Genomic DNA, 25,393 nt, shown 5'->3' with positions numbered 1-25,393 from the left:
GAAAAAAAAATATATTTTAATTAAAAGTGATACGTTATAAGATTATACACTTTTAATAAACAATTTATTCTGTTGCTGAATGTTTTGAAATAATTTATTTTTCAGTGCTTGAGCATGTCTACTAGTTTCTGCTACGGATGTTTATATGCTGTACGAAAGGAAGTTCAAGGCGTCGGTCTTAAATGGGAACACGTATGGGAGGAATCGAGTCCTGGTGATCCGATGTCTTTGGGATTGGTATTGCTGATGATCGCGTTCGACGGTTGTCTGTACGGCATGATTGGCTATCTCATCACTAGATACACTAATTCAGGTACATATTCGAAGTTCGTATATACTTTTGGAAATAAACTTCTGACATTTCTGGTGAAGGTGTAAAAGCGTGACTAGTAGAGATTGACTAATTAACTGACAAATTTTTTTCCCAATTTTTTGTATAAGGCCGAGTGTGAGTGATATTCGTAAATATAATTCTTTGGTATAAAATTGACTTTATTAACGAGAGAATTTTTTACAGAATTTTTAATCTTATCGGTGTAGGTGATATATCTATTTTTCTGTGTCTTAATGCCCCATTTTTATCACAAATCTCTCTCGTTGATAACAATTACTAAAATTGTCAGAGCCATGCGGCGAGATTTTTTGAGATAAATTATAGTGACATGTTGTGCCATGATTAAAACTGTTAAAAACTGTTGTAATTATGCAAATAATTTTTTAATAACTTTTTACTTATAATATAAAATTGTAAAAATATTATATATCAATTATTTTATAATTTATTATATTAGTTTACAATTATCTATTCTCAGAAGTAAAACATTTTACAAATATAACTGTATAGTTATCTTCCATTTAAAATAAAATTTTATAGTACTATCAATAAATAATATTCTGTTAAAAATTTTAATGCATTCTAATTAAAATTTTCTCCGCATGGCTGCTGCACAGAAAAATAATGATACAACCATGTGTATCATCTTGTATGCAATACTATCACATTCTCGTACACTTTGCACACGTACACTTCTCATGTCCCCATATAAATGCGAGATGCACCTGCGAGAAAAATCCAGAAGACGATCCGATGTGACAAGAGTGTGTCGTTTAAGAGAAGTCGATCGGGATACATCTGGTGAGTTATCTGCGAAATGGACGAGCATTACCGATTTTCCAGGCAGGGGCTTTCACGGTTTGAGGTACCGTAGCTTATGGTGGTCCGGCACACGGTCTCTCTATGGCAGGCCGACTTACCTCGCCTTCGTCAACAACCTCTATTTCACTAACGACGTTCTCCATCCTTCAGCCACTTACCAAGGTATCGCACTCTCCTACGCGCGCATGCATGTCACGAAAGTTTGTTTTCGACTTGCTTTTCGCGCTCACATGTCGACAAGATCGCATATCGGCTGGCACGAGGGTAAAAGGAGAATGCTTATGATAGACGCGACGTAAACTGGGTTAAACTTCGTTCCCCTGGAGCACGGTCGCGTGGGAAATTATCGTTGAAAAATTTTCATGGCTACGGTGTGTATAATCATTTAAAACTTTGACGTTCTCATGAAAATTTTATCATCTTTCATATTTTCAAAGATCTGCCGTTATTTGATTATCTATCGTCGTGAGGAAGACTTATCTTCGAGAAACATAATTCGATCGGCAATATTGTTTGTTATAATATTTAGAGAATTGAATTTTTGTGTGGCGTTCGTTTTGCCCTCTTTATTATTGCCACAAATATGTATTTCGGTATCGTGCTTTTTCGCATTTTGTTGCATTTTGGAATAGTGGTCAAGCATATAAATATAATCTGCATGTGTTCGTATCTGCATGAGTTTTGTTATGTGAATGCTGCATATTTTCCGATTCTCTCTTCGATTATATTAATTATACTTCTATAATTGGCAAGTATTTTAGAATCAGGTGAGTGTTTGTATATTCTGTTCTAATTAGATCTCTGGTATAGTTTACACAATACCTGCAATGCACATCGCATGTACACATCGCATGGAACGTAGTGAAATTTATATGGAACATTGCGTTTGTTCAAAACTGATGCGATTCAAGGTATTAGAATTGTGTTTAATATCAGAGAGATATTTTTATACTTGTTGGTATAGAATTTGCTTTTTTATAGAAATAATTTTAAAAATTTGCTTTTCTGAAAATATAGTGAAATTGGTAAGAGCTTGCTTCCGATTGTGCAAGCGTTATTATAAAAAAATTCGAAGTAAAATCAAATTATTGCTTGTTGCCGAGTGTAGATGACGAGAGTGATATCAGCAGCTTGATCGTCACAGAAAAACAAATCGGCGTAAAATTTGAGAATGTCAGGAAAGTTTATCACACCGAGCAAAGCGATGTTGTGGCCGTGGAGGACTTTACTTTAAAACTCTGCGAGGGTGAAGTGACAAGTCTACTTGGCAGAAATGGCGCGGGAAAGACGACTATCATGTACGTTAATTAAGCTGCGCGTTAATTTCTCGGCTTCTTAGACAATTCAATTATATTAAGACATTTTTTCCAATTGCGTTTTTTTGTTATTTACAGCAAAATGCTGACAGGTATGGTGGTTCCGACCAGCGGCGAGATTTGTCTGAATGGTGAGGAGAATTGCAAGCCTGATATAGGAGTGTGTCCTCAAGAAAACGTGCTCATCGGAACTCTGACGCCGAGAGAACATATGATTTTTTACTGGAAACTTAAGAAATCTAACAGTAATAACGTTGAAATGCAGAAAAACGTTAACGAGTAAGATAGTAAATCAGAAAATATAATTATAAACATTTTCTATTTTTTCTTGATTAGTTTTTTTAAAAAGTTATAGTTAGTTAATTAGTTTATTTAAAATACTTATTAATTTTTTTCTTTCTTCTAATTTCTAGCAAGCAGTAATTTTAGAATTTTTCTCAAATCAAAATACAAATTCCTTCATTCTTACAGAATGCTAGCTTCATTGGAGCTCGGGCGTCAAGAACACGAGCCTGTGTCACGTTTATCAGGTGGTACACGACGCCGCCTCTGCGTAGCTCTGGCCTTCCTTGGTTCGCCACGATTAGTGATTCTGGACGAGCCTGGCGCTGGTGTGGATCCCGCGGCTAGACGACGAATCTGGCGATTAATCGATCAACACAGGATCGGTAGAACCGTCCTCCTCTCGACTCATCATCTGGACGAGGCCGACATGCTGAGCGACATCGTTGTGGTAATGCACAAAGGGAAGATCTTGTGCACTGGTTCACCGCTGTCCTTGAAAATGACGCATGGCAGAGGATACAGATTAAACATATCCTTTCCGAACGAGCATTATGCCAACGGAGAAGCGGGAATAGGCGGAATAGGAGAGACGATCGATAAAAAGAACTTGAAGGATCTTCGAGCAGTCGTCGACGAAGTTATACCAAACACCACGATAAACGAAATCTCCGATTCGGAAGTCGTCATTACGTTACCTTTTCAAGGAAAGAATGGCATGAATAACGAGTAAGTGTTTACGGTTAATTGATATTAATATAAGTAGCGTCTGAAAAATTTAGAATCGAATTTTTGAATTACTTTTTATCGGTCTTTAATTCGCTTTTGGGTATGATTTACATATTCTACGAATTCGTGTATAATAGATTACAAGGATTGAGAAGAAAGTCTTAGATAAAATCTACTCATTTTACAATGATTTACGGTAACGCTACGGGCTGCTTGTAATTCATTCCGGCTTTGCAAATATTTAACGTTTCAAGCCTCGTGATTTACATTGGAGAAATTGTATTATATATATATATAATCATAGTCGCTGGAAACGAAATCGGTTAAAAACCTGCGTTTGCGTTTGAGTAAAACCAGCCAATGTTTCAGTATCGCGCAAGCGGCGAAAATGCTGGAAGACAATCGTAAACTCTTGGGATTCTCGCACTTTTCATTGGAGTGCGATACCTTAGAAAGAGTCTTCTTGGATCTTTGCGCGCGAGCAGACAACAAATCGAGCAATATTAAAGAGAATGAAGATAGAGTCGCTGTAATAGAGCACATTGGTAAGAAATATTTTATACATTATATTGTAAATAAAATCTTACTTTGCAATTATGAAATAAAATAAAATAAAATAAAATAAAATAAAATAAAAGTTCTTCTTCAGATTCTTTATTGTCGAGATTATTTTTTGGGACTCTAGAAAAAAAGACTAAAGATTAATGTAAAGAATAGAATAAATAATAAATCCATATCTCCTTTATGTGAAAAATTAAGAAATAAATTTTAATTGATGATTAAGCGTATCAAGATTACAATAAATAAATTTACTGTGTTACAAATAGATTAATTTAATTAGCTTTCGTAATTCGACTTGCTGTAAATTTATAGAAAAGATAGAGATTTTCGCTTTGTGCGCAGAAATTCCTATACCAAATGATGACATCGATTTAAATTCTACGGAGATCTTAATGAAGCCCTCGCCAATCCGGCAAATGAAGGCCATAATAAAGAAAAGACTGTGGCATTTCACGAGAGACTGGAAAGCACCGTTGGCAGGCCTCATTTTACCGACCATGTTCGTCGCAGTCGCTATGGGATTTTCTCTAATACGGCCACCATCCGAGGACGAACCAGCTCTGATTCTGACTCCCAAACTTTATGACACTCATCCGACTTATTTTTACAGGTAAGTGAAAATCGAAATTTTAACAAAAAAGAAGGATAAAGACAAAGTGTGATAAAGATTTCTCTTATTAATGCAATCTAATTAACTTGAAAGTCATATATAAAAATTATATTTAGTGGTTTTGTATCTATATAAAATCTGTTTAAATTATTGAGCTAAAAATATTTATTTTTCCTGATATTTTTTAATTATTTTGTTGACGTGTTTTATTGCAGTATCGATGACAGTAACAATCCATTCCTGCAACATGTATCAATGCAGCTGCACGATCGTTTCGGAGATGATTATGCGGGCGCATGGCAAACTTTACCTAACGTATAAATATATTATTTCTTTCTGAAATTTAAAAAAAATTTAATCGAGTTAAAATTAAACAATTTTCTTATGTTTTTATTTTTCGAATTATTAGGATACCGGAACTTGCGAATGTTTGGACGGTCAACAAATCTGTCAGGGTGTTTCTAAAGCCGTCGAAGGTCTTTTTCAGACCTTACCTGGTCGACCTACTTTGGATTGGATCGTTTCAACGCATCAAGAATATATAGAAAAAAGGTAGATTTTTTTATAATGAAGATAGATCTTTTTAGATAAATTACGAAATTTCGTTGAAATTTTCTCAAAAATAATTGGCTTGTAGATACGGCGGTTGGTCTCTATCACACGCCAAAGAGGATCCTCTTTTTGTCGTTTGGTACAATAATAAAGGCCACCACTCATTGCCATCGTACCTGAACGCCCTCAATGAGGCAATTCTGCGAGCATCCGGAGTGCAAGGACACTTAACTACACTCAATCATCCCTTGAAGCTATCGAGCGATCAGCTGAATCGAACTACTTTGTGAGTATTAACTTTAATGCCGCGACAAATCTGTAATTTTACGGGAAAATCTCTAACAAAAATATTTTTCATTGCGCCATTTTCTCGTCGCGATTCTTATACGCCTATGTGTTCGGAAACTAATCAATTATAAAAATTTTATATCAACAAAGAGAGAAAGCGAAGAGAAAAAGAGAGAGAGAGAGAGAGAGAGAAAGAGAGAGAGAGAGAGAGAGAAGGAGAGACGCGAGTAGGTTCGTTCAAACGAATAAGCGAAGATGTTTGCGTGCAGTTGAAGCTTTTGAATTGAAAGAGTCGGCGAACGAGCTAACTCACATCAGCGTAGATGTTTCGTTTACTTTTAATTAACGTACCGCGTCATTTAGTATTCATGTCGACATCAGGTCGGTCTCAACGCTTCGTCGCAGCTTCAGTCGCTAGAGTTTTGCTTGTGTGTGTGTGTGTATCCTTATATCATTAATAATATTACTTTTATTTGATTTTCTTAATTAATATTAAGAGTATAATACATAAAGCAATAATGCATCTTATATGTAAAAAAAATATTTAGATATATATAATTATTTTTTCTTTTAAATTTTTATAATAATCGAATTGTATAAAATCATTCCAAAAACTTTACGTTATAATATTTGATTTCTGTGTTAGATTGCAACATGTGGCGGATGTCGGTGTAGCGATAGTACTTCTGATAGCATTCAGTTTAGTTGGAGCTCAGGGAGCAAAGGAGATAGTGAGAGAACGATTATCAGAGGAAAAGAGAATACTTTATTTGGCTGGAGTACATCCTATTACGTATTGGACAACAGTTTTAATTTGGGATTTCATAGTAAGTTATTAAAAATAAGAATCTACGCATAAAAATCTTTTCAATATCCTGAATTAATTCATACGTTTTTAATATTTTCCCTTAGATATTTGGCTGTGCTATTTGCTTGGCGGTAATCGTTTTCGAAATTTTCGGTTTATCGGCCTACGTTGCAAAAGATAATCTCCCCGGTGTTTGTCTTTTATTGTTTTTATTCGCGTAAGTATTTATTTATATACAAATAATTTTTTATTCAAATCAAAATGAGGGAGATAAAAGATCTTTATAAAATTTATCTATTTTCTTTAGATGGGCGGCAATACCGTTTTCACATCTGGCCGAAAAAACATTCGATGACTCTAGTTTGTCCAACATGGTGCTCTTTTGCATAAATACTTTTATAGGTGTATCTGCCCTAGCGACAATCTTAGTGCTCGACATTATCGGTAAAACTAAAACAGCCGAAGACGTGAGAAACATCTTGCATTACATCTTTATGATTTTCCCGCAATATACTCTCGGCGATGCGTTAATCGAGATATCGAGGAACGACATCACTTCCGAATTGCTGCAGAGATTTCACATGGACACTTACCAGTCACCGCTCGGCTGGGATCTCCTTGGTCTTCATTACGTTTTCCTGGCTGTAATCGGCGCGATTTTATTCGCGCTGAATCTGATGATCGAATGCCGCGTCTTGCCCGATTTGAGGAGACAAAAGGTCAGTTACGAGGTCGTGCAAGAGGACGATGACGTTGCCAGAGAGAGACTGAGAATCGAGGCCGGAATGGTCGATGATGTCTTGAAGACCGTGAAGCTGAGGAAGGAATATAGGAGCGTATACGGAACAAATGTCGCGGTACAAAATTTAAGCTTTGGCGTACAAGCGGGAAAATGCTTCGGCCTCCTAGGGGTGAACGGGGCGGGAAAAAGCACGACATTTAAGATGCTGACAACGGAAATCATTTCTACGGCCGGAAAGATTATTCTTAAAGGAAAGGAGATTGGCGCTGGACCTCTGTGCAACGGTGAGGTTGGCTACTGTCCTCAGAGCGACGCTTTGGATGGATTTCTCACTCCTCATCAGTGTCTGACGATTCACGGTGAAGTTTGCGGATTGAATAATGTTCCTAAGGTATAGTGAAATTATTTTTATCATTAATTTTATATAAAAATATTATTTAGATTAGGCTTATTAATTAAGATGTATTTGTATTATTGATTTGCATAATTTGAAATTTTTAAGAATTAATGCCGAAGATATTTTTGAAAATATTATTTCAGATTCTTTTATATTCAAGCAGAAGAAAGTTTTAATTAAAAGTTATATATATTTATAGATATAAAACTTGGGATTGCAATTTATTTCATTTATTATTTCAGGCTGTCGAGACAATGCTGAAGAGGTTCGATCTGCTTAAGTATGCTCATCGAAGGGTCGATGCTCTTAGCGGTGGTAATAAAAGGAAATTGTGCGCCGCTATAAGTGTCATGGCACCTGTGGCAATAGTTCTCATGGATGAACCTACAAGGTACTTTTCGCTCGATATAATTTCATAATTATCCTTTAATTAATCGATACATTAATTAAAAATTAAATGAGAAATTAAATGAAAAAGATATTTAATTTTTCGGACTAATGTTTAATAAACTTTTATTGTTCGCGCGTACATTAGCGGAATGGATCCTGCCACGAAGAATCTCGTCGCCAAAGCCGTGAGACATGTGACGAAAAATGAAGGATGTGTCATATTGACTTCGCACAGTGTTGCCGAATGCGAAAACCTTTGTACAAGGGTAGGAATCCTCGCCAAAGCTGGTCTCAGGTGTATAGGAACTCCGCTACATTTGAAGCACAAGTAAGATTACATCGAACTTCGTATCTTCGTAGAATAAGACGTCTCTTTTAATTTCACGATCAGATATTTCCCAGCAGACTTGTAAACCTTGTAGGTCGGCGCTTTTGATTCTCTGTTTCTGCTTGCAATCTTTTTTTTGGAATTTGATTCGAGAACTTATAGGTGTATTATATTCTGTAGCTTAACGAATCCATCAATCGATAACTCTTAGCTTTGTACCGTTCCATCCGTTCAATAATCCTCTTTATAAAAGAGATAAAAACGATATAAAACGGCAATGTGAAGCGGGGAAAAGACGATGGCTTAGATCAATTAGACTTCATAATACAAAATCATGGGCTTAGATCTACCAATATTTTTTTAACGACGCTCAAAGAAAAATTGATGCTCGTTATAACGCATTTTAATTAGACCGCCAAAGAATTTAATTAAATCTGTGAGATCTTTTACAAGGACAATATTCTTACAATTAAGCCCTTGCTGATCTTTTTAGCAAAAAAAATAATTATTTTTGATCGAAATTACTTATGTGCATGTGTAGAAGAGAAGATCTTTCTATCTAAATATATAGGAATTACATCTCAAGGCTATTCGAAATAACATCGAGCGCCATAAATATTTAACTGCTAACAAGCCGAAGTGTTTCGAGAAGCACCTCTGAAAATGATCCTTTTTTACTCTTTCTTCCACGCCAACCTTCTCTAGCCTGATGTCATCGAGGATAGAATTTACGATTCAGTCTTGTCCATGTTAGTAGCCCATCCTGCAATCCGCTCTCATGTATCGCGGAAAGTACGTTGAATGATAAAGAATAGTGAATGCACTTTGTTACAGCATAGAACACACAGTGGAAGCTTATCTTTCGTGTCTTTTGACTAGGAGACAAGATTTTAAAATATCCATGTCCCTTGCGATCGAACGCAACCATAAAGCAAATAAATTGTAACTTAGGGGTACTAAAAGAAAAGAAAGAAAGGCATTTTTCTTTTTAATCAACCTCCTAAAATTTCAGAAAATATTTTTCTATTCTTAAATAACTTTTGCGTCGTTGTTTTGTCATAATTAATTTAAATATCGTTTTGACATGTATCGAAAATTTGTCTCGAAAACTGAAAATGTCATTTGACTTTTAGATTCGGTGAAGGATATGTTGTCTTCCTGAGATTTGGCCAACCAGTTTCCCCCACGGATCTTAGGAGAGCTATCCTGAAATATCTGCCACAGGCGATGATCTCTTCTAGGCAGGCAACGGCTGCCCGACTTTTGCTACCACGGAGTCAAGATACGACACTCAGCGTGAGTTTCAGTATGGTGAAGCTGTTGGCGGAGGAGCTTAAGGCTACGGACTACACGCTCACACAAAGCTCGCTGGATCAGGTCAGTGAATCCAATTCAACAAAGCGGCGTTGTTTCGCGGATTCTCAACAGTTCTGGTTTTCAAGTACTTCGTCTTGCCTCTCATGAAACTTTGCAACGTATTATTTCAGATACGTTCTCGGAATTGTTTATTATATAATGTTTATCAAGTTGTATTAGTTTGATACCCTTAGGGGTATCAAACTAATACATGAATAACTGATATCATATATATAATATCTCGTCGAAATTATATTGCAACTTTACGTGCAAATTAAAAATATTTAAAGTACTTATCGTCGAGAATTTAGAATCGCGGTATTTATTTTTGCAACGTAACCCTTTGGTGAATATTCGGCGGATGCGCAATATTCCAAGGCTTGTCTACAGCAGATGATGCACCGCCAGTATATAACGCCTCCTCCTGTCGTCCAAAGACGAGCCGCGTTTTCGTCCCACCGATCCCGACGGATATTAATGGATCCGTCGTTTCGTAGTTCACTTACATACAGCCTCACGATGGTTTACAAGCTGAGCGAAGGAGAGGCAGGATAGCGGGAGGGAGACGGGAAATTCACCCACACCAGACTGCCTCTAAGCTTGCCTAAATGCTTTCCGGATAGCTGTAACGCGCAGAACCGATCCCCTTTCCTCTCTCCCCGTCTCCGCGAAAACTGTTGTTAATTAACCGCTCACTCTCTGCCTGGAAATAGTTCACCGTCCGAATAATGAAGCCCGAATCTTCCCGAGATTGCCGAGTGTAAATCTCATATATATGATACGCTCCCTTGCATTCCGCTCTCGAAGCCTTTGCACATCGGGCATTACAAGGACGATTGTCTTTCACGTCGCTTCAATGTGAGGGGATTGCGAGCATTGTCGGTAAATCGGCATATTGTTAGTATATACGCGAGTCAGCGCATCGTAAAACGCCGGCAAAGCGCCGAAGTCACTTGCGCCGCGCATTTTTCCAGTCGCGTATTTAACGATATTATTCGCCGCGGATACTAGATGCAATTAAATTAAATGCAATTTAAAAAATCACGCGTTGATAATTGTGCGCAAGCGTATACGTGTAAAAAAAAGAAGTGTTCTGCCATTTTGCTCAAATTTCTCTCTCTTTGCGCATCTTTTTTTGGACGCGACGTTTTGTACGAAATTGTGAATTACCCTACCTCTTCCCTCTATATGCTCGTAAACTTATGAATGTGCATAATGTCTCGTGGTTTTTTTCTCGCGCATAAAACTTCCCCGCATTTCTGCCGGGAAATAAAAATTTCTAAAACACAATGAACATGCGCGACTGACGTGTAAGTGAGTGACCCGTGTATTTCAACTTACGAATGGGCGAGTTACGTATACAATGCGTGTTGGTCGCGACGGCGCCGAGAGAGATGTGTTTGCGCGAAAAATGCATGCGCGCGGGTAGCCGAAATTTGCATTTTGCTTGATCCCTCTTCTTACCGCCAAACTTCCGCCTTTTGTGACTCTTTGCGAACTTTACCGCGCGTAAAGTGGCTGCCCGTTGCATTTACATAAGTGTCGGTTAATAAAGAAAAAAATTTTAATTTTGAAATTAATTAAAAAACTTTTTAAATTCTTTTAAATTCTTATATAGAGGGCGATCAAAATGTTAACTTTAATTAACATGCTTTCGAACGTAAGATGTATATGTGTATGTGTGTAATACCGCGATATTACGCTATTAATTATTTTCGTGGCGCAAACTGCAGCGCATCGAGGTGAAATCTGAAAATTGCGGAAAATTCAGTTGCATCGTACAAAGAGAATTTGTGTGTGCGCGCGGGCAACATAATATTAACTCAAAAAGTGACCATTACAGCGGCATAAAGCTTTTGATGCAATTTCTTTGCTTTTTTCGAATTTATTTTTTATATAAAGAACTGTCTATAACTAAAAACAGTGGAAGGCAGTGAAATAAAATTAAACTTTATAGCTAATTTTCTTTTAATTTCATGCTATATTTTATTTTATCTCAATTTATTTGCTAAAATGTGAAATTTACTTCATGTTAATTTATTTCGTTAATTTGCTAGTTAAAAAAGAGATTTTTATTATTTATACGTAGATTAAGAATTTATAGATATTTATAGATATATTTAAATATTCTTTATCATCATAAAATAAAATAAAGCCATAGAAGTGGAATTTTAACAATAGGCAATTTTTATTTATTTTATATATTTTTTAACAATACATCAATCAGAGCGTTTCGTGATTTAGTTGCGAGTAATGATCATAAATCACGCGAATTGCGCGACAGCAAGATTGCCGGTGTGGGTATGTATATGTAGATCTTATGGTCCTAAAAGTGTGCGCGCAATCCACTTCCATCTATTCTTCGCGATTCTGCAGCGTCTGAAAACTTGAAGAAACGGCTCGAGATCGAAATGAACCATCGACGCTTGAGGAGAAGCGGGAATTGAAATCGTCGTTTGAGTGATCGATCGACCGTGATCAAAAAGGTGGGATTTAATTTCCGCGAAACGCGAAGAAATGTGGAACGGCGGGGGAGAAGAAGGGAGAGAGAGGAGGAAGAAAGAATGTTTTTTTATTTTTTATAAACGTATTATAAACTATTGTTATCGTGCATGATTAAAAATTCGATTAAAAATTCGATTGAAAATAAACGTTGTAAATTTAGAGAATTTATTGAAAAATAGATGCGAGACGAAAGAAATACTTACGGATAAAATCAATATCAATATCCGCGAGAATGAATTAAAAACATGAAAAATTTAGGAGAAACGTCATCAAATACGATGATTTATGAAAAACTTAATCACTTATAAAGTGGCGACGGAATAAGAAAAATTTAGCACTTGAACACGATGAGTTTGATGAAACCCTTTGTCATCAGAAATAGAATCCTTTCGATAAATAATATGGCCGATCTATCAGAGCCCATGACATTTCGCAATTTCTGTGTAATTGGTTCATTCTGAAAATATCGATCTGAGACATTTAGCGTGCAATTGCGCATTTCGTTCTTTTAAATTTAACGCTTTCGAAAGTACCATTGCTAATTGTTGTTAACGAGAAAGAAGTTTACGCGCGCCATCGCTTCGAAAAGTACCGTCTTCTATCCTTTCCTAGGTGTATTTAAATCGTCGTTAAATATAAACTTGCGTCACGTATTCATCCCTACTTCTTGAAACTTAGTCCGTGCGAACATTAAGGGCTGCTATAAACCCGTTGTTTTGTAAGCTTCTACAGTAACGACAATAGCAACAGCTCAAGTTAGCACGGTTCGGAATATAAATTAAGTTCCAAGTACAATATAGTAAACTGGGTCAAATCTAAGAAGTTCTAGATTATTGCAATACTATGGAAAATTATTTGCATATTTTTTCCAAAGATTCCGCAAGCGCAAATTCATTTTTCGAAAATTATAAGCGTAAAACATATAGAGTAAACCACAGAAATTATAATGTTCTTATATTTAGAATCTAAATTAAGAAAATATCACAAAGAGTTGTCATTTATGAGAATGAATTATTACTAAGAATGAATATTAAAACATTTTAGTAAATTTATATTATTTTATATTATTTATATTATTTATATTATTTTATATTATTTATATTATTTTCTATCTCACAATAATAAGAAAATTAATGAAGGATAATTTTTAGAAAAGTTACGTATTTAAAATTTATATTTTATTCAAAATGTGCGATTACTAGATTTTTTATATTATTGCAATAGTCTTTCCGTTATATTTAAGTATCTATTTTATTTATCTCGTGTTATAATAATTATAATGCAATAACGCGGGAGCGTCAATAGTTTTTAATATTGAACCAAAATGGCCCGTTGAATAATTGATCCATGGCGTATATATTTTCCAAAAAAATCTATTCCAAGCAGTCGCTTGCGACGTCAGGACATTATGTAAATGCATTTCTTGCCGTGATGCAAAGACGGTACGGCAATCTCGCAAACAAAGTGGGAATTTTTTGCAGCATCGCGACGGGCTTGCACGTATAACCAGGCAAACTTGGCCGGTCAGAAAAGTTTTGAGATTTTTATGGGTCTTCATTGCAAGAAGAGTCGCCTCACCCTCCATCTCCCTTTCCTTCCATCCCACTGTTGGATCGTGCTTCAACGAAAAGCACGCGCGAAACTGCAACGATCCTACCATCGAAAGTTCGCACGCGTAGTCTTCTCGAAGAACTTCGTAGTTGCGATAATCACAAACGCAAGCTTTGATTGATAAATATATATAACACATATTGGAAAGAAATATCGCAAACAAAATCATTTTCTATAAATAATATATTCATCTCTGCAATTTTATAGAATCCTCATGAGTTGTAGAAACTCTTCAATCGAACTTCTTCATAGCGAATGCGAGATAATTTTTTTCATGAAAATTATTTTATCTATTTAGAACGAATTTTTTTAATAGTATTAAATTTTTATCATGTGCAGGTTCTGGTAAATTTCTCGGAGGAGTTGGACGACGAAGGCATCGACGCGACTATCTTCGGCCAAGGCAGTAGAAACAGCATGCCCAACATGTATTCCAGTATGGATACTATTTACATGGACACGTTTTGAATGTGTCGTTTAATTAGGTCTCAAATTCTCAAGAAAGCTCTCTAAAAGTAGCTCTTGCTAGAAATAAACACATACGAATTTAACTAAAGTTTTACGGTTCGCTCTTGGTAAAGCTTCTCCTGTTCGTCAGATGCACTCCAACGGTGCGCATTCTCGTGGTGATTGCTGTGATAGTTTGCCTTTACGTTCGACGCCACGATGAAACGCGCGATTTATACGAGCTTTATACAAAAAAAGATGTCTCGTGTTTTTTACACGGCTTTTCTGAGACAAGGGATTTAGATATTCATTTACTTATAAAATCTAGATTTGGTCGATCAAGTTCCTAAAACAAATCTTTCTTAAAAATTCGTGATAAAACAATTTCATTCGGTCTCAGATATGTAAATATTGTATTTTTGCGGCAATTTTTTGATTTAGCAATAATTTTAGGATTATTAGTATTTTTAGTGGAATACACAAATACACATGTGGAACACATGTATGTTTGTTTCTAGAATTATAAAATTAAGAAAAAATTAAATAGATTTAGCGATGTGAGACGAAAATTTCTCATTTTAGCAGAACGAATGTTTATGATAAAAGTGTGATTAATTTAAAATGATATATGCAGATTTTGTAAAACGAAAAGTATCAGGTGATTGGTGAAGGTGATAAATCGGGAAATCGAATTAACTGATAGAACTACTGTATATTTTATGTTAGCAATGTTTACCTTAAATCAATGATATCAATAATTATATTAAATAGATTAATGTGATTTCATATCAGTCGTAACAATATCTCATTATTATTATGATTATTTTTTACGATGCTTTTTATAAAGCTGACAAACATCGTTAATGTAATGCAGAATTCATGCATTACATTACAATTTGATTACTTATCATATATCTTTGTCTACATTGCAGTCAAAATATTTTATACAATGAATATGCAATTACACGTTAATGAATGTATTATTACAAAATGTACTCAAGAAATAATTGTGTGTCATATTCGTAATTGAAAAATATATTAAATAATTAATGAAATTTATTAAAATTCCGCTTATACATAATTTAAACGGACAACAAAATTATATATTTAATTAAAAATACTTAGGTATAAATAAATCAATATTATTGATATGTGAGTAAGAGAAACGGGGACTAGTGTTGACATCATCGCTTCCGCTCATATTTCGCCGTCGCTCTGACATTGCAATTTCGAAAACAGAGGATTCCACAGGCTACGGTATTCCGCCATCAATTTTCGCCGAAGGCGATTATCGACTAGTATGTTTGACACACTCAAACCGACCGGTTACATATCGCCTGCGAGAACTCATGCCATATGTACAGGGTCCGAAGTTTTTATTTGTCACGCTTGACGACATCGTCAGTTATGAAGCACAAAGATCAATGTTTACACGAATAGTGCAAAATTAAAAGAAGAAGCAACGATAAAACGCGAAATTGTGTGAAATTTATTGCCGCGAAAAAGGTCAATATAATTGCATCAATATGGTGTAAAAACATATATTCTCAGAATAAGATACATATACACAAATAGTTACTAGATATTCCAAGTTACTCGCATTTTATAAAATTCTTTACAGGGACATACACATATATACGGAATAATTTATCAAAATCATATAGAAAAACTTACATTTTTATTTTAATTCTAATCTTAATAATTTTTAAAGTGTGTGATTCAAAAACTTATATTCGTTAATATAATAAAAGCTTATATTTATAACATATGTGAAAATCAAAATAAGAAATGATAAGATTTTATAAATAATTATTTTAGGCTATATATTTACATATATTTTATATATATTTATAATATATTTTAAATATATATCTTTTTATATAGTATATATTTTATAGTTCAACATAATTTATAATCAATTTTGATTCTGGACATATGGCATCGGTAAATATTAAATTATTTTATCTTAATCTTGAAATAATAGTTGTGTAAATTATATAAAGTATTAATATATATAAAAAATATACTTTTTCAGTGATTATAAAAATTTAAATCTGTAATAACAGATAAGCGAAAAAAGACAAAATATTCCCTATAATTTATAATTTCTTATCTTAAAACTTTTAGTTTAATCGAATAAATAACAAATCAATAATATATATGATAATACAGAAATTGCATAAATATATTGCAAATTTTTCATTATAACGTATAAAATTAGAATTCAAAGGTGCAATATTCGCCTGCATAAATGAAAAAGGGAAACAGGACTCCATCAAGTTTTTCCTCATTTTCTCTTTCAACAGCCTTTCTTTATCTCTCCATCGTGCTAAGCACGTCCTGGATGTCGGTTAAATTCGCTATCCAAGATCGTCGGTTGCGCCGCGTGCTTGATGGAAATTTCGCGTCAAATATATATAGCTTCTAGATAATAAGAGCGAAATTTCGTTACGAATTACAACGGAGAACAATGTTACTGTGTTATCTCCTATGCAAAATCTTCTTTCGCGCTTTCCTCTTCGTATCAACGGCGTCATTCGTTCAATTCACCAAGTTAGCGAAAACGATTCAACTGCTGAAAGGTAAATAGTCGCGATTCTGATGAGCGTAAGCACGCAAATATCTATTACGCTGATCGCACTGAACGAATCGGAAAAGTAACTTTTCGCTCATGTAAGAATCAAGAAAATTCATTCGGAAATGGGAATCAGGATTGACGGTTATTTTAGTCGAAATTTCGTGTTATACTGCTGATAGCGCGAGTTACACTGCTCCAAATGCACGACATTTTACTCGAATTGCAACTTTTATGAAAAAGAAGAAATGGTCTGCGAAAATGCTTCCGTAAGGGTAGTGTATCCGTAGATACGAAACGCATTAAAGAGAAGTTTAATCCAATCGTTTACGTGTCCGGAATATCCATGAGTTTCTGAAGCGGCCAACAGGAAGAAGGAAATAAAGACAGAGATTAAGTTGCCGTAATTTCGTCCGATACGACGGCATGTTCTGTCTCTGCCCGAGGCAGAATCCCTTGCCCGTGGCAAAGGCAGGAGGGAAACGGATCGAGGTCGATTATTCTCCAACGAGGAATTGTTTTCGACAATTGATTCCTGGCGAATATTGACGTTTTGGCGTTAATGTCGTAAATAAACGAAATATAGAAAAATTCGATTTCTCTCTCTCTTTCTCTATTTTTACGCAAATCGATTTTTGCCTCTCGTCTGAATTGACATTTTAAAATAGGATTTGCGAATCAGCGCGCGTGTGAGAAATCAAAGATAGTTTTCCGTACATTTAGAAAGTTATTGGTGGTGAATCTAGAGTTTTCTAGAATAGAAACTTTGATCTCTATTTCACGTACAGAGTTTCGCTTCGTCAGAGACTTTCAGAGATTTGCGATAAACAAACCGATTATAATAAAGTAAACGAAATTTTAATATCAATTCTCTAAATTTTATTAATTTTAATTTATAACAACTACTATATTTTTTTATTATAGTAGCTATCATAATTATTATATTATTACAATTATCTATTTTACAAATATTCGTTTATTATAATTGAGATTATTATGATAAATTCCTCCAATTTTATATAAATTACTTTTTGTGTACTTAATACACAATGTCATGTATTTAATCCAGACTTTTTTTCATTAAATTTTCTCGCTGCGCCCACGCTTTTGTTTTGCTTGCTAAGCCACTCTCTCTTAAACCGCATCGGCATAATAATGGAATAAATTTAGGTAACGAAGAGGAGGCCGCTCGCTCACGTGCAAGACTGGTCCTCTGCCCGCCGGCTTTGCCAGTTACGTGATGATTATCGTACGTGTGTGTCTACCCTTGCCACCTACGCGAGAGGGATCGCCGACGAGCGAATTAAGAGGCCGAATACGTTCCGCAGCTTCGGATAAACTTGGAAACAACTGCTGTCATTCGCAGATGTGCGGCAACGACGTCGGCAGAATATGCGCCGCTTACTTTAGCGAAAGGAAGAGCGGGATACCTAGTGGATGATACCTGCGGAACGGCATGCTTGCAACCAGCGTGCAGACGTACCGAAAATCTTTTGTATGAAACACGTGGAACGCGCCGACTGCGATTCCACGAGGATTAAATGCCGCGCTTACGCGCGCCGTTTGTTGCTAACTAGTGTTTAGGCTTGTTAGCGCGATTATATCCGAGACAGAATATAATGCGCACGTTTCTCGTACACCACGTACCTACGTATTATCGCGAAAGATATCATCCGGAATCCAGAATTTTATATATAAGGCGCGATTAGCACTTTTTCATTACTTTTTTTACACGCGGTTCGTGTGTTAAATTTCGAAATTACGACTAAATGCTGCGCGTGTAATCGAATTAAACAATTTGCCAATCTCATCGGGACGAAAGCGACCGACACATAATCGGCCGCAAACGATCGGGCATTCGTTTGCACGAACTCTTCCGGATTTATTCCGGATTACTCGTGTTAATTACGCGCCATTTGTCTTGCAATAACGGGACGCGCGCTTCCCTGCGTCCCGGGGAAATATCTGAAATTCAACGGGAGATAAATGATGACAGCCGTAGCGACGCGCGTCACGTGGCTACGACCTCTCCGCGGTATCCTTAGCTCGACAGTCATCAGGCAACGCAATGCGCACAATGTGCATTCATGGGAACGTGGCCGAGATAGCTCCCGTAACTCGGGGGCGCGCAGCCATAGCCGACTCTGGCGGTCCCTCCTCGTTGAATGGTGATCCTTTATCAGCATCACGTCCCTCAAGTGTCTCCGCAAAGATTCCTCTCGATGTCAGTGGGCGACCGAGAGTGAGTTAGATCGGTGGAAATGAATCGAGAGAGTTAATCTTGGAGGATACGGTGCGGTCGTGCCGTATCTGTCTGCCTGCGATCGCGCGGTGCCAGATCCTTCCAACATGGAGATTCGGGATCAATCGTCGGCGAAATTAAGCTCTCCGTGCCTGAGCCGGATAATACTAGGTGAATGGGATAGTTTTTGTATCTGTAAATGAGCTTCGCTAGTCAGAGAGTGGGCAGGAATACGAGAGCGCTCTATTTTGCAGGAAGTCATTTTGCTCATCCAGTGCAATCGTAGCATATTATTAACCCTGCTGTTTCATTCGCATTTATTTAGCTCATTTTTTTAGAGATGTTATTGCTATTGCAATAAAATGTTAAACGTTCAAAAAATCGAACAAAATACAGCAAGATTAATAATTAATTTTAATTTTATATATTATGCAAAAAATAATTGGTACGCTATTATTTTCTGTGCACATTAATGTTACAATTTATAAATTTTTTTTAGATATCAATTGATCTTAAAAAGCTTTTTCCTACTAAATTGTATCTATTCCGTAGGTCTATTCTCTAACTTCGTAACGACAATGTTGTTATCGTTACATATCGTTACACAGCTAAAACTTATCAGAAAATAGCTGCGCAAGAACGTTATAATGGCGATTTTGTCGTTAAAAGTTACAAAATAGGGATAATGAGACGTTCCCTGGCAAATATAGAATAACAGCGATAAATACGCGATAAGGTCTTCTGACAACCGTTTTTTTTTTTTTTTTTTTTTAATAAAATTTATAGCATAGCAATGTTTCCGTAGTGTGCAAATAAATATAAATTTAATATTTCTAGAATTACTAGATGAAAATGGCGTCATTATATTTGCAGGAAAATTTGTAATATACAATTATCTTTTTAACAGACTGCTTTTAGATCTCGGCCTTTTAGAGATCGTTTATTTTTGATAGTAAAATATTCACTGTATGAGAGCTGAGGGCGAGTTTTATCGCATGGAAAATTCGGAGATACGCGATTAAATTCGTTCGCGTGTTGGCGAGCTTACAGCCTGGCGGAAGATAACGATAACACGTCGGCCGGGATACTCTCGCGTCATTAGCAATGGAAATTTCGAGTTTCCTGCTTTTTGGTTCACTGAACCATAATAATATCGAGTGCGTCGGTAACGAGCGTGAAAAAAAAGAGATGCAGGTATCGAAGATAGCAATGATGGGGAGAGGGCTGCATGCGCGGAAATAAACAATAATTATACGCCGGACTGCAAATTTCTGTTTGCGAATCGTGCAGGTTGTATTTTCGCGAATATTGATTTATGGTTTTAATATAAAATACGCATATATATATATATATATATATATATATATATATATATATATATATATATGTGAAATACACAGCAAATATGTTAAGAAAATAACAGATAACATAATAAGTATTTTAAAACACACAGAACAATCAAATTTTAATGTATGAAAATTTTTTTTATAGAGTTTACAAGCAAGCAACGTTTTTATAACAGATATAGATTCAAGCTTCATATGTATGTAACGCGAATCTGTAGGATACTAATCAATTCAATAATACCACATCAATTCAATTAACACGAATATTACTTTTGTGTCTTAAAACAACTATGGAAGTGAATACAATTAATATCGATTCTCGTTTCAAAATCCGTCTTGAGATTATATAACCAGGATGCTTAGACACGGTGATCCATCTCTCAAATTATGTAGCTACATCATTCAACGAGATGTAATTTCGAACTTTTGCGATACATTATATATCTCGCATGTCGAAAAAATTCAGCAATCAACGCCAGTCTTTTACATCTGTTGTATATTATGCTTGTTGAGTTGGCAGACGACAGTCGTATTAATTTAAAAGTAAAAAAAGTCGATGAATAAACGTCATATTGAGTAATGTAAACAAGCTACATGTGTTATTTTAGGCACTCGTATTATTTAGTTTGCGATATAATGCGATACACGTTGTCGACAAACGCAACACAATTGGAATATGCTGTTGACGCAAATCTGCATACCGCAATTCAATCAGTTCGCATCCGCCCAACCGTGCGTACGTGCGTGCGTTTAATTAGATCGATTCGGCTATACCAAATTCGTCTTGAACTGAGGTTGCGCCAAGACGTAACGGTAACGATCCATCATGGCCTCGGTAGGTGTTCGTCATTTAACCCGGTTTCCGTTCATGAACGAAGATAGGCCCCGGACGAGGGTGCCGCAACGTTGATCAAGATTAATCGTATGCAAATTACGTTGGCGTCAACTAGAGGATTCTGCGAGAAATTTTGGGGATTTCTACGTCTCGAGAAGGAAGGCGCGATACGGAGGAAAAGATAGAACGTCTTGCCCGGATCATAGCGGTAATTGAAAAAATATGGGCAATTTTATTAAATGAGAAATCGCACCTTCGTTGATGTTCTTGATATTGATTTTTCGCAAACAACGCGAAGTAAATTATTATTTTCGCAGCACGTGTTTTTCACGTAGTTTGTTTCCATGTAGTCTCTTTAAGCAAACAGATTTAGCAATTTTTCATTGTTTTCTGTCTCTCAATCTTTAAAATATTGTCTTTACAAAAGAATACGTATTCTTTCTTCTTCCGTTCGAAAAATTTAATCTAATCTACATAGACAATGATAATCTATTGTAAAGGACTATAGTATCGTAGTACTTCTTTTAAATTCAAGATATATTTTACATAGTAAGCTTAACTTAAAAAAATAGCAATATTGTTGGGAAAAATTGTCAATTCTCATAAATAGATTGCATAAATATCTTCATCGAATATCTTAGATACTATGTGGTTCAAATGATTGATAAAATAAAAATGATTTAATCTTGGGATAGTATGTGTGTGTATGTGTATTCAGTTATCCAAATAATTAATTTTTTAACCGATAATTACACAGTAATTCTTTCCATAAATAATTCTTGTATTTAACAAAGTTCTTGTATTTAACAAAAAAATTTTAGCAGAAGAAAAGTCTTTAATGTTTCCTCCAAATGCAACTATAACGCAGTATTCACACATCCATTTTCTGCATATTTCATGATTTGATATTTGCAACTAGTTTTCATATTCGCGAGATTATATTTTGCTTATTCGCGAAAATGTTGACAAAAATAATGAAATAGCGAATAAAAATAATATTTTTAAATTATTTCCTCTCTTTTTAAACATGCACTTCATACATGACACTGATGCTCATTATCTCTTCCATTTAAGAATTCGGTGTATAATGTTACCTTTCCAAATCTCTTTTTAAAAAGTTTCAACCTTGCAAAATTCCAGCAGGACAAAATAAAAAAATAATAATAATAAAAAAACACATGTTTTATTTTTCCGATGTATATTTTTTCACCAGACTAAATTTTCTATTTTTTTCTGTTTGTTTTATAAAATAGAACTTTTGCAGAACATATAATTCTGATATACATATATACAGAATTATTTTTGTATTTATCTAATTTTGTTTTTTAAACATTAATTTTCAACAAATGCTAATGCTTCTATTCATTAAGGTAATTACAATTATCATTATATAATATAACAGATTGCATAAATATCTTTACCGAATATCTTAGATACTATGTGGCTCAAATGATTGATAAAATAAAAATGATTTAATCTTGGGATAGTATGTGTGTATGTGTGTTCAGTTATCCAAACAATATGGCAAGCCTAAACGTTTAACAAAATACTTCAGATCTCTCATAAAGTTTCTTTTAAGATCTAGAATACCCGGATATATTATGTTTTTGATTTCTTCGACATTTAATCAAAAAAATATCAAACATATATTACTTTTATCTTTTTATTATATTTATAAAACTTGTTAAAGTGTACATTAAAAAATTGTGATAAATTATAAAAAAAATGGAAATTCCTTATTAGTTTTAATAATTAATATTTTAGAATATTTTTTTATTTTGTTGTACTTATTACTGTAATACTAATACAGAATTATGTGTATTGTTGTAATCTTATGGTGACTTCGTAATATTAATCAGATATTAATATATTGAAACAATACAAATTTACGTTATTTATTTAGACTCGATAAATATTTTTTCAAATCATAGAAAAAATATTTCTGCGTAAAATCTAAAATTTTTTGTTGAACAAAGACATCTGGATTTGACTAGTCATTGCTGACGTGGTAGGTGCTAAATACGGCACTTATGTCTGCCAAGCAGACTCGGGCAGACGCACACAAATGACCTTAAATATGTGTACGTATTCATATGTATATATTCAATCACGCAATGTGGTAGGTTGTAGACGATGTACATGTGGCACCGCGGAGGTCAGTGTAAAACTGTCTTCTGTCCGTAACGTATCGAGCTGTAGCCGGTCGAGTGAATGTTCGACGAGAGTCCTTCTTCAATCTTAAAGTGCTCTAAAGAGAAAGCAACGGCTCTTATACGTGAGAATTTCTCCATTGCAGAAGAAGTTGCGTCGAATATCAGTCGTTGAATCTTTTCAGTTTTTCTGCATAAAAAGTAAGTGTATAATATGCGATATAGATTTTAAAAAATCTTTACAGCAACGATTGATTTTCGATCTGGAGCAATTTTAATTTAAAAATAAAATTCGATTATATTAATCTTAATTATTACTTTATCTAATGTAGAATGTCTAATGTAAATGAATTTTTGAGTCTACTTTGTATTAGTAATTTCTTCTCGATAGATCTTTCTTAAAGACAGATTTGACGAGAGCAGTTAAAAATCTCTCTCAGTTAAAACAATGTTATATCAGGCTATTAAAACCAAAATCTTATATAAAATCTTATCTTATCGATACTTACACAAAAAGTACATTGTATGCGAATCTGTTGGGTAAAATCGAAAGCAATTTTGCGAAAGCATTAAAAATAAAATTCGATTATACTAACTGTTATTTAATATACGAGGGGAGATAGGTAGATCTCACGTTAGTTCATTTTCCGTTGTCGTAATCGGTATTTTCTCGTACAGAGTTTTAGATCGTTAATACATAATCAATACGAGTCGTATTAAATGTTTAATCTTTGGGTTTATTCCTACCTGTGCGTGACCTTTGCGTGACAAATGTGGGTCACGTGATACGCGCGTACGGTGGACGCGGAGAAATTATGCGAATTTATATATTTATACGCAGGATGGTGCGTCGTCGACAGATCGCGAGGAGACTTATCGGATTTGTATTATCAAACGCGATATCAGAATAGAAAATGGATGGAGGCGCGCATCGTGTCCATAGTGCGATTATACGTGGAAAATCGCATGCTATAAATTTGCCGGTCGGACCTCGAAGCCATAGCGCGCGCGTTACACGCGAATAAATCAATGCTCAGCGGGCAGCTTGCGGCGAAAAAATTCAATCAAACAAACAAACGTGTCATCGAACGAACGTGCGAAACGAATGACTAGCCGACGGGCTTACCGAGTCCAATACCGGAGATTTTTGACGAAAGGGCATTTGACACTATTAAATTTATAGATCGAAGAGAGAGAGCGAAAGTAGCATAAAAGAATTATATTCGGTGAAAAAGTTCATCAAGACTTGATTCATTTAAATAATTACATAAGTTAGAGATATCCGTTCAATTAATTTTCCAATGTCGTGATGTACCATTATCCAAAGTATCATATTTTATGGGTTTTCATACTTATTAAATCTTATAAAATATCTATTATTATCTCTTGTTTTAAAATTCTTTCTCAAAGTATTCGTAAATATATTTGTTTCATTAGAAATTATTAAATTTTATTTTAATATTTGTCAGATATCATTATTTTTAGCATAATCTTTCTTCACTTTTAATATAACAAAAATCATATTTGGAAAACTCTAAATAAATCTTCAGATTTCTAGATTTCTAAAACTTGCAAATAAAATTTATTATTAAATATTATACGATTATTTCCACAAATTAATTGTTGACTAAATAATTCTGGTGATAAAAATGTCATTGTAATTGATATTTCATTGAAATATTTCTAATTGAAATTTTTTATAAAGATAATTGAACGTTGTGTGACGTATATAAATCTCATTGATGAAAATGCGTAGCATTAAGTCGCAAAGAATGATTCCGCATTTCTCTTTGTTCTGCTAACCCGCGTGTATCATTCTCGTGTTCTTTGTGACTAACGAACACAGCCGTACGTTTTCTCCGTATACGAAGACTTTGCAAATATATATGAAAATAGCCCTTCCTGTTTTAGCATCATGGCCGCATTATACCGCGTGTGCGCGAGCGAATTTATGATAGCTGTGTTACGTAGCCTTAAAATAGCGACAACCAGTCTTATCCAACGTGAACCGGATAACCGGCGTTTTAAATTCATCCAATCATTTTTTCGCACACGCTTTCCTCGTATATGTGCGAACGATACGGCAAGTATTATTCCATTAGTAGATGATTTAATTTATCTCTCGCTTACATTATGCAATGTTTAATTGTGATAATGTTTCCTAATG

The 25,393-nt window shown here is 34.9% G+C and overlaps 3 protein-coding genes across 13 annotated transcripts in view; 2 read left to right on the top strand and 1 right to left on the bottom strand.

Annotated features, from left to right (window-relative positions):
- Positions 1 to 14,866, top strand: part of Ldd (lipid droplet defective) — a 35,734-nt gene extending 20,868 nt beyond the window's left edge. For 3 of the 4 annotated variants that reach the window (XM_083087023.1, XM_083087025.1, XM_083087026.1), the window contains 17 exons: positions 106 to 313; positions 1,178 to 1,318; positions 2,265 to 2,454; positions 2,551 to 2,751; positions 2,944 to 3,483; positions 3,853 to 4,028; positions 4,387 to 4,654; positions 4,870 to 4,969; positions 5,064 to 5,206; positions 5,292 to 5,492; positions 6,141 to 6,321; positions 6,407 to 6,519; positions 6,610 to 7,435; positions 7,684 to 7,832; positions 7,977 to 8,159; positions 9,293 to 9,536; positions 13,971 to 14,866. In XM_083087023.1, the coding sequence (XP_082943149.1) occupies positions 106 to 313; positions 1,178 to 1,318; positions 2,265 to 2,454; positions 2,551 to 2,751; positions 2,944 to 3,483; positions 3,853 to 4,028; positions 4,387 to 4,654; positions 4,870 to 4,969; positions 5,064 to 5,206; positions 5,292 to 5,492; positions 6,141 to 6,321; positions 6,407 to 6,519; positions 6,610 to 7,435; positions 7,684 to 7,832; positions 7,977 to 8,159; positions 9,293 to 9,536; positions 13,971 to 14,099 (3,993 nt within the window). In that variant the 3' untranslated portion in view covers positions 14,100 to 14,866. The remainder of the gene's footprint in view (positions 1 to 105; positions 314 to 1,177; positions 1,319 to 2,264; positions 2,455 to 2,550; positions 2,752 to 2,943; positions 3,484 to 3,852; positions 4,029 to 4,386; positions 4,655 to 4,869; positions 4,970 to 5,063; positions 5,207 to 5,291; positions 5,493 to 6,140; positions 6,322 to 6,406; positions 6,520 to 6,609; positions 7,436 to 7,683; positions 7,833 to 7,976; positions 8,160 to 9,292; positions 9,537 to 13,970) is intronic. The other variant, XM_083087024.1, reaches the window with a different exon arrangement.
- The window catches only part of Vermilion (Tryptophan 2,3-dioxygenase vermilion), a 225,289-nt gene that overhangs the window by 34,785 nt on the left and 165,111 nt on the right, over positions 1 to 25,393 (bottom strand). The gene's annotated exons all lie outside the window — the stretch shown is intronic.
- Positions 23,232 to 25,393, top strand: part of Mdr49 (Multi drug resistance 49) — a 53,005-nt gene continuing 50,843 nt past the window's right edge. For all 5 annotated transcript variants that reach the window (XM_083087033.1, XM_083087032.1, XM_083087035.1 and 2 more), the window contains exon 1: positions 23,232 to 23,427. The gene's annotated coding sequence lies outside the window, so the exon portion shown is untranslated. The remainder of the gene's footprint in view (positions 23,428 to 25,393) is intronic.

Source organism: Camponotus vicinus, unplaced genomic scaffold (genome assembly GCF_025532165.1).
Source record: "Camponotus vicinus isolate PSW18456_S1 unplaced genomic scaffold, iyCamVici1.0 SCAF_13, whole genome shotgun sequence".
In the NCBI taxonomy this organism is placed as follows: Eukaryota; Metazoa; Arthropoda; class Insecta; order Hymenoptera; family Formicidae; genus Camponotus; species Camponotus vicinus.
Note: the sequence above shows the minus strand (reverse complement) of the source record. Positions and strands in the feature narration are given on the sequence as shown.